Genomic DNA, 14235 nt, shown 5'->3' on the forward strand with positions numbered 1-14235 from the left:
CCCCTGCATTGGCAGGCGGATTCTTAACCACTGCGCCACCAGGGAAGCCCTAACAGTGTTTATTTTAATCTATTTTGTCTGAGTATTGCTACTCCAGCTTTCTTTTGGTTTCCATTTGCATGGAATACCTTTTTCCATTACCTCACTTTCAGTCTGTATGTGGGTCTCTTGTAGACAGCATATATATGGGTCTTGTTTTTGTATCTATTCAGCCAGTCTGTGTCTTTTGGTTGGAGCATTTCATCCATTTACATTTAAGGTAATTATCAATATGTATGTTCCCACTGACATTTCCTTAATTGTTTTCAATTTGTTTTTGTAGGTCTTTTTTCTTCCCTTCCTCTTTTGTTTCCTTTGTGATTTGAATGACTATCTTTGGTGTTGTGTTTGGGTTGCTTTTTCTTTTGTGTGTGTGTATCTCTTGTAGTTTTTTGGTTTGCTGTTCCCATGAGGTTTTGATATAGCCGTCTATATATATAGAAGGTGGTTTTAAGTTGCTGGTCTCTTTCCTGCCTAGAGAAGTTCCTTTAGCATTTGTTGTAAAGCTGGTTTGGTTGTGCTGAATTCTCTTAGCTTTTGCCTGTCTGTAAAGCTTTTGATTTCTCCATCGAATAGGAATGAGAGCCTTGCTGGGTAGAGTATTCTTGGTTGTAGGTTTTTCCATTTCATCACTTTAAATATCGTGCCACTCCCTTCTAGCCTGCAGAGTTTCTGCTGAAAAATCAGCTGATAACCTTATCGGTATTCCCTTGTGTGTTATTTGTTGCTTTTTGATCAGTCTTATCTATCTTAAAAATCTTTTTAAAGAACCATCATTTGGTTTTGTCAGTGTTCTCTTTTCCATCTCTGATTTTATGAGTGTTTTTCCTCTCTTTTCTTGTTTTTTTCCCCTGTTGTTTATTCTTTTTTTCCATCATTGTTGCCCTAAATTGCTGTTTTTTTTTTAAAAAGAATTCATATTGGGTCTTTTAAATTTTTTATACATTTATGTATAGCAGTATAAAGTCATAGATTCCTATTTCATTTATTAGGTTATAATTCAATACTCATTTATTTTGATACTCAAATTGTCCTAGATTTAATCAATGGAAGCCACTTCTGGCTGGCTTCTTCGTCCCTCTGACATGTCCCCATTATTTTTTCAGCATTTAGTTACTCAAAACCAAATGTTCCAGCATTATTTTGTACTTTCCCTTCCCCAGTCTTAGACTCAGCCATGAAGCCCTAATGCCTGAGCAACTGGTACGCTTGTTGCTACTAAGATAAAATTGTTCCTATGCCCTGTCAGTGGATAGACTCAATCCATAAGCAAATATATACACGTTTATATAACTATATACAACTCTACCATCTATCTGCCTATCTATCATCTATCTGTCTATCTATCTATCATCTGTCTGTCATCTATCTGAAACTGTGAGTTCATACCAGTTCTTCCAATTTGAGTTCAATACCTCGGGAGAAAGCCTTCTCCCTTTCCATGTTCATAAATCCTTTCTTAAACACTGAGAACTCTGTCTCCCATTATCCTCAATATATATAGTTATTTTCTCAATCAGTTAATGTATTTGCACAACGTAATCAGTCTCCTATTCCAGTCACCCACTGTCTCACTTGCCCTGTTGCTGGGCTGCTTCACTGTGGCCCCCTTCACCAGTGGGCTTCCGTGGGCTCCAGGCCCACCAGTTACTCCCTTTACATGCGTTTACTTCCTCAAACACTAATGTCCATTCAGGGAGGGCAAGTGAAGATGGAAAAGAAGGGGTGAGTCTGTCTTCAGTTAAGTTTAAGATGTTTACATTCATTTTAACCACTGCTATTAAACCATATTTCTGCTGTTATTTCACAATTTCTACTTAGTGTACTTTTTTCCCCCCTGCTTTCCACTGAGTAGCAATGGAAAATTTTCTTCTACCTGTTTAAAAGTAATACATTCTACTTTTTTATTGATGTTAATACTAAACATGCGTGTTTACCCCTATTGGTTTCTTTAACTGTCATGTAAATCTTCTTCCTGGTAAGATTTTGGTCTTCCCAACCCTACCGTGTGGATATTGTTCAGAATTTTGGCTCTGGGTTGTTAACATACTTCATTGTTTTCCTTTCCTTCCCCTTCCTCTCTTCTCTTACCCCTTCCTCTTCTCTCTTCCCCACTTCCTCTTCTTTCCTTCTAGCTGTTTCAGACTACAGATCTTCCTCAACTTATGATGGTGTTATGTCCCAATAAACCCATCATAAGTTGAAAATATTGTAAGTTAAAAATGCGTTTAATGGGACTTCCCTGGTGGCGCAGTGGTTAGGAATCCGCCTGCCAATGCAGGGGACATGGGTTCGAACCCTGGTCTGGGAAGATCCCACATGCCACGGAGCAGCTAAGCCCGTGCACCACAACTACTGAGCCTGAGCTCTAGAGCCTGCAAGCCACAACTACTGAGCCTGTGTGCTACAACTACTGAAGCCTATGCACCTAGAGCCCGTGCTCCGGAACAAGAGAAGCCACCACAATGAGAAGCCCATGCACCGCAACGCAGAGTAGCCCCCGCTCACCTCAGCTAGAGAAAGCCCGCTTGCAGCAATGAAGACCCAGTGCAGCCAATAAATAAATTAATTTTTAAAAATGCATTTAACACACCTAACCTGAACATCATAGCTTAGCCTAGCCTACCTTAAAGGTGCCCAGAACACTTAAATTAGCCTGCATTAACATTAATTGGGCAATACCATCTTACACAAAGCCTGTTTTATAATAAAGTGTTGGATATCTCATGTAATTTATTGAATATGGTACTGAAAGTGAAAAACAGATGGGTTATATGGACGCAAAATAGTTGTGTCAGTGTTTTACCCTTGTGATCGTGTGGCTGACTGGGAGCTGTGGCAGCTGCAACTGCCCAGCATCACGAGAAGGTGTCCTTCCACATATTGCTAGCTTAGGAAACGATTAAAATTCAAAATTCAGGGCTTCTCTGGTGGCGCAGTGGTTGAGAGTCCGCCTGCCGATGCAGGGAGCGCGGGTTCGTGCCCCGGTCCGGGAGGATCCCACGTGCCGCGGAGTGGCTGGGCCCGTGAGCTACGGCCGCTGGGCCTGTGCGTCTGGAGCCTGTGCTCCGCAACGGGAGAGGCCACAACAGTGAGAGGCCCACGTAACCGCAAAAAAAAAAAAAAAAAAAAATTCAAAATTCAAAAGATGGTTTCTACTGAATCTGTATGACTTTCACACCATCATGACGTTGAAAAATCTTAAACCATCATAAGTTGGGGACCATCTGTACAAACTTTGCCAGAGTATTTATTTGCTCACCCTTACTTCCTATATGTCTTCCCATGTCTAAATTTATTTTTCATATTTAACCACTTCTAAGTATATTTTAGGTGGATCTATTGTGAAAAAATTCTGAAGCTTTGTATCCCTGAGAATATTTTTTATTCTACTTTCATGTTTAAATGGGTTTGTTTTGAATAAATTTTGAGTTCAAAATTCTTTTCCTTCAGCATTTTGAAAACGTGATTCATTTGTCTTCTTTCATCTGAGGATACTGTAAGGAAACCTGATGTCAATCTGATTCTTGCTCCTTTGTAATTGATCTGCTATTTCTCTCTGGGAGCTTTCAGAATTTTTCATTTTCTTAGGTGGTCTTAAATCTCTTACTACAGTGTTTCTGGTTGTACGTTTTCCTTAATCATCCATGAGTTCCTTCATCTTTCTTTAATTCTGATCAACCTATTCTCATTATTTCTTCAAATATTTCCTCCTTTTTTCTCTTGTCTTTTTAGATGTTGGCACTTCTACTCTACTGCTGGACTGCTGTGTGTGTGTGTCTTCTGACCATTTCCTGCTTCCTTTTGGTAAAGGACCTTGAGATGATGCTCCAACTAACTGGTTTTGACCTGTATCTGTCCCTGTATCCCAGTCATTATATTTTTCATAATATTTTCACTTGGTTCTTGTTCCTGCTTCATATTGCTAATATTTTCCTGTATTTTTATTTTGCTTTATTTTCAGTTCTTGGTTAGAGAGTATATGTTTAGTTTGCTGTCTTCGGGGGCCAGGGGTTGTATTCTGGTTATTTTGGCCTGTGAGCTCATGTCCCTCCAGAGCATTAGCTCTTCTGTCTGGTAGTATTTATTGGTGAAAGATCAAGGCCATGCTCTATGCTGTCCCTTTCAATTAAGAAGGGGAAGGTAATAACCTCTGGGTACCTCACAGTCACTGTCAACCACTCTACCAGTAACTGCTCAAAGATTTACTTTCAGAGCCTTAGGAAGAAGCAGTAATTCCTAATTGTCATCTACCAGCCCTGGGGCTTTGGAGTGGGGAAAGGTTTTAATCCCAAGAGCAGCTGCCTAGCCCACCCCCTCTTTTTACCCCAGCAGAGATTTTGGGCTGACTCGGTAGTGTCCCTCTGATGCCAGTGACTTGGCTGTGTGTCTCATGTTCAGCAAGAGTAAACAACTCACTGATGTCCTACCTGCCCTTACAGTTTCTGATGACCTTCAGTGTCCTAGGCGTTCTTAGGATTGGGGGAGATTTCTTGTCGGTTTGGTTTTTGGTGGTGGTTCCTCAGATGTATGCTATTTCCTAAGGTGTACTGTTTTCCTAGGGTTAATTTTTGAGGAAGGGAGCTAGTAGCCTATGCTACTTCATTGTCTTAATAGGAACTAAAACCCCCAGTATATCTTTGCTGTCCTTTTATTTTCAATCTCTGTATGCTATATTTTAGCTGTCTCTTGTGAATATAGTTTTACAGGTATATCCCATCTGTTAACTTCTGTTTGGAGGTGGTAGTGGTAGTTGTTTTAGTATTCAATCTGACAACTTCTGCCTATTAAGTGATCAAATTTTTTTTTTTTTTTTTTGGCAGTATGCAGGCCTCTCACTGTTGTGGCCTCTCCCGTTGCGGAGCACAGGCTCCGGAAGCGCGGGCTCAGCGGCCATGGCTCACAGGCCTAGCCGCTACGCGGCATGTGTGATCTTCCCGGACCTGGGCATGAACCCGTGTCCCCTGATTGGCAGGTGGACTCTCAACCACTGCGCTACCAGGGAAGCCCAGTGATCAAATTTTTAATGCTGCAGTTTTACCTCTATTCCTGCTTTCTGTTTGGTTGATTGAAGTATTTTTTTTCCTCTTCTGGTTTAGATATTCTAGTTCTGAATTTTTAGTGGCTTACTCAGTATTTATAACAAGAACACCTGACTTCAACTCTAAAGTTAATCAGCATTTTTACTGTCCTTCTATGAAAGGACCTTATATTACTTTCATTTCAGTTACCACCATACCTCTATCTTAAATGGCATTCATTGTTTAGTGTTTTAATTCCATCTTTTTATTCTCCCCCTCAAGTAGCACTACCTGGGAGCTTATTCGGCCAGGTTACCTTGGAGTGTCAGCTCAGCGGTGACCAGATCCTCTTCCCTCTTCAGCTGGCATGTTTTGAGAAGCCACCTCTTCCGCATCCCTGGCTTGGTCAGTCTGTGCTAGGCTCTGTGTTCATCCTAGGCATGCTTTCAAGTGCATGCCAGCCACCGTAAGATGACAATGGGCACTTTTGGAATGCTGAAGTTGACACTGCTTTTCCAAACAAGAATATGGCATTTTGGGGCTTCCCTGGTGGCTCAGTGGTTAAGAATCCACCTGCCAATGCAGGGGACACGGGTTCGAGCCCTGGTCCAGGAAGATCCCACATGCCGCGTACCAACTAAGCCCGTGTGCCACAACTACTGAGCCCACATGTCACAACTACTGAAGCCCACGTGCCTAGAGCCCGTGCTCCACAACAAGAGAAGCCACCGCAGTGAGAAGCCCACGCACCGCAACGAAGAGTAGTCCCTGCTCACCGCAACTAAAGAAAGCCCGCAGGCAGCAACAAAGACCCAACACAGCCAAAAATAAATAATTAAAAAAAAAAAAAAAGAATACGGCATTTAATAGATCCAAAGAGTACCATGTTTAAAAGCGCTTCATGCTTTTGATAGAGATAGCTTGGGAATTTTGAGCGAAGGCAGGGATAGAGTGGTGTCTGTGCTTTCTCCAGAGCTGCCTGTTGTTGGCATTAGTCACTGATGAGCACGTGCAGATTATAGGCAGCATGACAGGAACCCTCTTTGTCTGAAGCACGGGTGTTTGAGACTTGTGTTTTGTCTCCATGGAACCCACCAGAATCAGAAGAGTTATAAAACACGAGATGGCTCCACAGCCTCATGAACTTGTAAGCAAGTAGGAGGCAGGAGGTTGAGTGCTGTCTAGAGTGTAGAGGCACATGAGTCAGTGCAGCCCCAGATACAGCCCCGGGTTTTAGAGGAGAGAGATTCTAGGCTGCTAGGAGGCAGCCTACTTGAATCTAGTCTACTTGAAGGCTGGAGGGCATTGCCTGGGGGAAAGCTTAAACTGCTCTAAGGGCATGGTGCTTTATCTGCTTCAATTTATTTAGCCAACTAATAAACGCCAAGAAAAAGCTTGTGACTCAGATATTCCCATGATTCAATTCCCCGTTTTGGGCTCTACAGTTCAAACTGGGAGCCCAGGTCTGACTCCAAGTGTATACTGACATTGTTTTTCTTAAGGGCACTGGACTCCTTCAGAGATTCAGGGTGTGTGTGGTTACCTGCAGATTACAAAGATAATGACTTTCCTCCATGTAGCCATATTTCCAGTTGAATACTAAAATGCTGTAGTCATTTACAGCACAAAGTTTGAATTAAACACTTTTTGCACTGGATTTGTCCTGGCTCTTCCTTTAAGCTTTTTTTATTTTATTATTATTATTATTTTTTAATCATAGAAATGGGTGTTTGAAAATCTTCAGTCTTCTGGGCTACAAGATCTAGTAACAATTGAGATACCGCCTGTCAACAGACTGGAGGTTCCCCCCCTCCCAGATCTAGTTTAAGTTTCCGATTGTTGCTGCTGCTTCCTCTCCAAGCCCTCAAATTCCCAAACCACACACTACAGGCAATCATACCCCCGAGGATCCCTAAGCATGTTGCCCTTATCCTCAGGGAGGATCTGAGTTATTACTGTCTGCTCTTCAGAAGACAAACAGAGGGCATGTGAACTAGAACGGTATAGCTGCCCCTCCTGCAGCCCACGTGGCTGTCAGTCACAGAGCCCTGGGCTGAGGCATCTTTGTCAATCCTGCTAGCTTACTTGGGCCCAGGGAGGCCTGTCAAAGGAGAGCCTGGGCCCACAGTCTTAACACCAGCCATTAGTTTTTTTGTTTTTTGGCCGCGCCGCACGTCATGTGGGATCTTAGTTCCCTGACCAGGGGTCGAACCCATGCCCCTTGCATTGGGAGTGCAGAGTCTTAACCACTGGACAGCCAGGGAAGCCCCTTACTTTTTAAAAAAAATGCATTGGCTAGTACAATAAAGTTCATTTCTCTCATCACAATCCAACGGCCATTCTGGTAGAGCAGCTCTCTTCTAGATGGTGGATTAGGAACCGGGCTCCCTCCACCATGCATGTCTCTCCCATGGCCTCAGAGTCCCCCGAGAGCGCCTCTGCATCTGGCCAGCAGATGGAGGAGGGGGGCATCACACAGAAGTTTCTAATGGGTCAGGGCTGAAGATGGAACACCTCTCTTCTGCCCATATTGTGCAGAAGGCTGGAGATGAAGTGATTTGTGTCCCGGAAAAGCACTCTGGTTTGGCAAGCAGCTGATCTCTGCCACACCCAACTTCAAGGGCTTCTCCCTGAGGTGGTTAAGAGGAACTGGGTGTCTGGGTACTTTCCCTCTTTGTCTCCAAATCCAGCTGGTTTGCAAGTCTTTTGGAGCTGAGCTGCTAAGGGCTGTTTTCCCCCTTGTCAAGGGTATGGTATGGGTGCACAAATGTTCTGAGGAATTAATAAAAGATCAGTTAAATCACAATAACCTATGGGGTGTGGGTTCCAGGCATCAGTATGTTTTAAAAGTTGCACAGGTGATTCTAATGTGCAGCCAGTGTGAGAACCACTGATGTCGATACACAAGAACGTGCTTAGTTAGAAGTGGGGACCGGGACCTACAGCGTAGCTCAGAAGGTGAGACTAGGGCACGGCAGCCAGTGTTTTGTATCTGCACTCAGAACTGGACAGAAGGCTGGCCTTCCCATGAAAGGTAACTTTAGTTTTCTTCCTTGTGACCAAAAATGCCTGATCAATACCCTCCAATGTCAAACCCCAGCAACTCAGAGAGGCCCCCGGGGTGGGGGAGTTTACCTGTTCGGCAGCACTTGGACACAGAGGCACACACCCCACCTGGGCCTTTGTGGGGAGGCACGAGAGTGGACAGCCCCAGCCCTGGCACTGGAAATCCTGGATATTAAGTAGGCACCACCAGCACCAACCACAAACTGGAGGGTTACGTAGAAAGGGGTCATAATGGTGGCCTGGGTTTTTTGGTTTTTAAACATTTTTATTTATTTATTTTGGCTGCGTTGGGTCTTCGTTGCTGTGTGCATGCTTTCTCTAGCTGTGGCGAGCGGGGGCTACTCTTCGTTGTGGCGCGTGGGCTTCTCATTGCGGTGGCTTCTCGTTGTTGCGGAGCACAGGCTCTAGGTGCGCAGGCTCAGTAGTTGTGGCTCACGGGCTTAGTTGCTCCGTGGCACATGGGATCTTCCCGGACCAGGGCTTGAACCCGTGTCCCCTGCATTGGCAGGCGGATTCTCAACGACTGCGCCACCAGGGAAGCCCGGTGGCCTGGGTTTGACCAGAGACTAAATAGGGGCCTTTAAACCTCAACACAAATTCCACAAAGGAATCAAGGGCCTGATCCATGCTCCTCAAACCCTCCTTCCCAGGGGCTCATGGCTCCTGACTGCGCGCACCTTCTTTCCATACCTGTTTGTTCTCAGAGAACAACTCTCAGTGTGTGTGGCCACCTGTGCCGGCTCCGTTCACTGATCAGACAGGCCAATGGGAAGCTGGAAGAACAAGATTCAGCGTCTCCCCCACCTTTGCTCCCTCAGAAGGAAGGCCATGCTGCAGCCTACCAGCCCGAAGGGTTTTCTTTGAGTGTTGCTTCCTGGTGACTAACTCTCCTCTCCACACATGGTACCTGTGGGCTTCAAGAAATGCGAGGATGCCCTCTATTGGCCTTCCCTCTGGCCATTCTAGAAAATGAAAGATGGAGGCCTTTGAGGGTGGAGTGTTTAGCTAGGTTTGGTCAAGGCAGGGGCTCCCAGGCTCCTGAAATTCAGGATTATTTCAGAAGGGTTCCTTTGGGGTGACAGGGTTTTATGGAAGTAGCCTAGCTCTCCCTAAGCAAGCCCAAGGATTTCTGGCTCTTTCATGAGTCAGGCAAGAATAGGGACACGGCAGTCTTCTCGATGCAAGACCCCAAGCCAGGAAAGCAGCACTGGTTTCTGGGTTTTGTCCCTTTTTTGGTGGGAGGAGTAGGGGATGAAAAATTCTTTTATTCATCTGAGACTGAGATAAAAATATATCCTTCAATGAGCTGTGGCTGAGATAAGATACAGGAATGAGGCCCAAAGAACACAGAAAAAACCTACAAAGCCAGTAAGTTATCAAGTCCTGTAGCTCCTTCATGGATCCTTCAAAGTTCTTCCAGTACACCAACCTCACTAACTCCCGATCGCCTGCCCACCAGCTGCTCTGGGGCAGCCTGGCCTGCACACCCGAGAACACACGCGGCCCTGGCCCACAGCGCGCCCCGGGCAGATTCAAGCTCCCACTCCTCTGAGCTTCCTGCACCCTCGCTCGGGACGGGTCAGCTGCTGCCTCCTATTCATGACACACTGAATGTGCACTTCTAGACCAGCGGTTCTCAAAGTGTGGTCTCCAGACCAGCAGAAGAGCATCTCTGGGAACTTATCAGAAAGGCAAATTCTCGTGTTTCGTCCCAGTCCTACTCAATCAGAAACACAGTGGTGGGGCCCAGCAACCCATTTTTAAAGGTGATTTTGATCCAGACCACGCACAGGCTCTGCTGGGCGTGAGTTTAATTCCGTCATTTACGGTGTGTGGACCGAGTTACTTCTCGTATGCCTCGTTTCTGTTCCTGTAAAAACAGAACCAATACCGCCCACCCTCAGCGGATTTTTGTGCACAGGGCCTTGGGGAAAGAATGAGTTCCACAGTCCTTCTCTCCCCTCCCTTTCCTGGGAGTGCAAGACCGAACAGCAGCCCTCCTTTTATCCCACAAGCTCAGCAAGCTATTCCTCCAACACTGCACAGTGTTCTGGGGGCCCGGGGCCAAGCCCTACTGCTTTGGAAACTCCAAAAGAGAAGGGCAGGGCCCATAAAGGCCAACCTGGGCACTGGGACACGCTGTATCCCCAGCTTGTCCACGGGGTAAGGGTAGGGGTGAGAGGGGGTGGTGGTGTTTGTATGCATCAGTTTTGTGTTCACAGAAGGTCGAAGGAAGGACAGAAAAATCCCCTCCCTAAAAGCCACACGGAGCAGCTGGCCAGCAGGGGCCAGGGCGGTGACTCCTCCATCAGCAGCCACTGAGGCAGGGTCCCAGCACCACACATGCTGATGCCAGGCCCATGACCTCCCTGCCGGAGGCCATCATGTCACAGGAACATACAGGTGCCTGGACCCGTGGTAGAGGCCAGCAATGGAGCACAAAGCAGCACACCCAGCAGGCACACGTACAATTAAATAGCATGTTTAACCATCTCACAACAGACCGTAGTGCAGTAGTATAAACGGTACGTTTCTTTTTAAAAAGCCACTCCCCCAAAGCTCCCATTCCTCAACACCCAGAAACCATGGCTGGGGAACCAGTGACAGGGCCGGAGGGATTCAGGAAGTCTCTGTTCCATGAAGCTGATAGTCTTTCCAGGTCAAGGTTGCCTTATGAGTAGCCAAGAGCCCTAGAAGGAGTTGATGCACACACACTCACTCTCACACACACACACACACGCAAGGGACACAGAGAGAAGACACTCGGACAGATGGACACAGAGGAGACCGCTGTGGGGCAGTCACACACGTGCACTCTCATGCCATAACATTCCAGTCTGTTTGTGGCTACCTCCTCTGGGCACAGGGAGTGGTGGCCTGATCCCTGAAGCAGCCAGCGTGGTCAGGAGGAAGAAGGGTGGCAGTCTGTGTCCAGCCTGGCTACTCTTAAACAACAGTCCAGCAGCCAGAGGGGCCCCTCTGCATTCCTGAAACAGCCAGCCCTCCCCTAGCCCAGCAGCAGCGGTAAGAAGGGGGCACCACTTCCTCTGGGCCTAGCAAGAGGGCGCACTCCGCCCCAAAGACGAGAACAAAGAACGTGCCTGCAGGCAGGCTTTTGGAGCCAGGGGGCTGGCGGTGCTTGTTTCTGTACCCAGGGGTGGAGGACACAGCCAGGCCTCGCTGTGCAGATGCCCCAGAAGCAGCAACCCTGCCAACAAAGAGCTGGAGAGGAGGCCAGGAGCTGCCAGTGTCCATCCTCGGAGCAGAGGAGGGGTTCCAGAAAAGGAGGCCCTGAGGTGAGGACACTTTGTGGGACCTACCAGACGGGATTAAAGAGGAAACCTCTTCATTCACAGCTTCATTCAGGGGTTCCCGGAGAAGGTCTCTGGATTCAAGTACCAGCAACTCTAGTTGAGGGTATTAGGGTGGATTGACCAGCAGACGCTGGGAGAACAGCTGCCCTCAGACATGGGAGGTATGAGAATCAGCCTGGCAATGCCCTGCACCCTAGCACTGCCAACCCCTAACCTGAGGAGACAGACCAGGCAGCTACAAGATCTCCTCCCGTGGGCTCCTGGCCTTAAGCGGGGTCTGCCCGTTGGGCACGGAGCCGTTCTGACCATGCAGGAGTTTGCCCTTCTCTCGGTCTGGCCACGTGAAGATGGCGTCGTCACTGTCCAGCTCCGACTCCGAGTGCATCAGGCTGCTGCTCAGCGCCGGGCCTTTATGTCTGACACCTGCAGGGGAGTCAAGGGACCCAGCGTCAGAAGCACAAATCTTCTCTTCCTTGAGCCACACCCTGCACCCTCCTCCCAGCCTGAACAGGAGCGGAGGGACAGGGCCAGTCATGGTCCCTCTCCTGAAAAGGAGGCTTCCCAAGTCCTCCCAGCCCTGGCTAGATGGGACAGTCCATCAGGGAAGCCTCAGAGAGCAACCGATCAGGTTCCAATGGGGATTCTTTATTTTCAGCATCTATTAGCTTTGGTTAGTGCCACCCAACGACATTCTCTTTTCTCTCTCTTTTAAATGTAGAATGTTTTACCTCCCTTTATGCAGAGGGTGGAGTTCTGTGGGAGGGAGGAAATACAAGGAACAAGAACTTAGGCTCTAGAGAATGAGTTTTGTCACTGTACCCTGGCTCAGTATGGATGTAAAGTGCCTGCCAGAGGTGCTGACACTGAGTGAGGACACAATTTCATTCTACGTAGACGTTTACTCTGGTTTCGCTGAGAGGGTACAAGGGGTGGGAGAGCAGGCATGTGGCCTGGAGAGGCCTCTGCTGCAGAGCCTGACTGAAGCGGGGACTGTCCCAAGCCGTCAGCTGGTCAGAACACACAAACGAGGACCCATAAGAAGCACCTGAGGTCAGAAAAGATGCCTGAGATTTTTTCTTTTTAATAAATTTATTTATTTTTTTATATTTATTTTTGGCTGTGCTGGGTCTTCGTTGCTATGTACGGGCTTCCTCTAGTTGCGGTGAGTGGGGGCTACTCTTCGTTGCGGTGCGCGGGCCTCTTATTGCGGTGGCTTCTCTTGTTGTGGAGCACGGGCTCTAGGTGCGCAGGCTCAGTAGTTGTGGCACACGGGCTTAGTTGCTCCATGGCATGTGGAATCTTCCCGGACCAGGGCTCGAACCCGTGTCCCCTGCATTGGCAGGCGGATTCTTACCCACTGTGCCACCAGGGAAGTCCCAAGATGCCTGAGATTCTATGTCACTATAGTTTCCTTCACTATTCATCCTTATGGCTGCAGAGGCCAGACCATACCACGAGGTCTGGTAATAGCTTTAGGGCAGATCCCATCCAACAGCAGGATGGCTGCCTGCTGGCTGGTACAAATACTACTCCAGAGTAAGCAAAAGGTAGGCTGAGACAGCAGAACTAGAAGTGGGAATTGCCAACATCAAGAACCCAGCTTGGGGCTTCCCTGGTGGCGCAGTGGTTGGGAGTCCGCCTGCCGATGCAGGGGACAGGGGTTCGTGCCCCGGTCCGGGAAGATCCCACATGCCGTGGAGCGGCTGGGCCCATGAGCCATGGTCACTGAGTCTGTGCATCCGGAGCCTGTGCTCCGCAACGAAGAGTAGCCCTCGCTCACTGCAACCAGAGAAAAGCCTGCATGCAGCAACGAAGACACAACACAGCCCAAAATAAATAAATTAGTTAAAAAAAAAAAAAAGGTGACCAGTCAGGTGAGCTGTGTTTGAACGCTCATCCTCCAACAATCACTCTCCCTCCCCCTGGTCCCATCCAGGTCCCCAATAAACACTGAAAGAAGGTCCTGGGATGATTCTCAGGCATTCTGCCCTTTCCTGGCCAGACATGACTTCAGGCTGTGAACGATGAGGGCATCTAGACTCTGACTGCACCTGTCACTTGGGAACCACAGCCCCACAGACCTTGCCCGTGTGCTGGTCATCTGTGCAGTGTGCTCTGGGGCCCAGCTTGTCCATCTCAGGGGCACGGTTCTGGGACATGACTGTGGACGGCCACAACTCCCACTGATTCTCAGGACTGCAGAGCAGCAGGGCCAGAGAACACCAGCTTCCCAGGCTTTTCCAATGTGGTAGGGGACAGTGTCAACGTAAGAAGCGTCAAGACCAGGGGAGCGTCAATGTTCTCAAAACCTCTGTTTTGCCCCTATAGATGAAATACCCTTTGAGGGCTTTCTCCTCCAGCATCCAAGCACTTGAAGCTTCCCTTGTTCCCTAAAGCCCTTCTGGGCCATAGGTGTGGAGGACAGGAGCTTAAGGGGGGACGTGTTGCTGGCTCCAAAGTACACAGCACTCACCCGGGCCCTCCTACCTCTAGCTCCCGCTCTGCTTGAAGAACTGAGTGGGATTCATCCACTAAGCAATACAAGCTAGGAAGCTGGTTATATCAGTGGGTGCTGAACACACACATCTCCTCTGACTCAGCAATCCTGTTCCTAGGTCTACACCTAACAGAAGTCCATACACATGTCCGCCAAAGGACATGGGCAAGAACGTTTACAGCAGCACTCCCCATCACAGCCCCAAATGGAAAGAACTCAGCTGCCCATCAACAGTATACCTGACAAATAAATATATTCCTACAAGGGAAATTACACGGCAATGGGAATGAACGAACGA

General features: G+C 47.8%; 1 protein-coding gene across 3 annotated transcripts in view; it reads right to left on the bottom strand.

Moving 5' to 3' along the window:
* Positions 1-10592: 10592 nt before the first annotated feature.
* KIAA0319L (KIAA0319 like) overlaps positions 10593-14235 on the bottom strand; it is a 108618-nt gene continuing 104975 nt past the window's right edge. For all 3 annotated transcript variants that reach the window (XM_032630969.1, XM_032630958.1, XM_032630976.1), the window contains exon 21: positions 10593-11863. In XM_032630969.1, the coding sequence (XP_032486860.1) occupies positions 11676-11863 (188 nt within the window). In that variant the 3' untranslated portion in view covers positions 10593-11675. The remainder of the gene's footprint in view (positions 11864-14235) is intronic.

Source organism: Phocoena sinus, chromosome 1 (genome assembly GCF_008692025.1).
Source record: "Phocoena sinus isolate mPhoSin1 chromosome 1, mPhoSin1.pri, whole genome shotgun sequence".
Lineage (NCBI taxonomy): Eukaryota > Metazoa > Chordata > Mammalia > Artiodactyla > Phocoenidae > Phocoena > Phocoena sinus.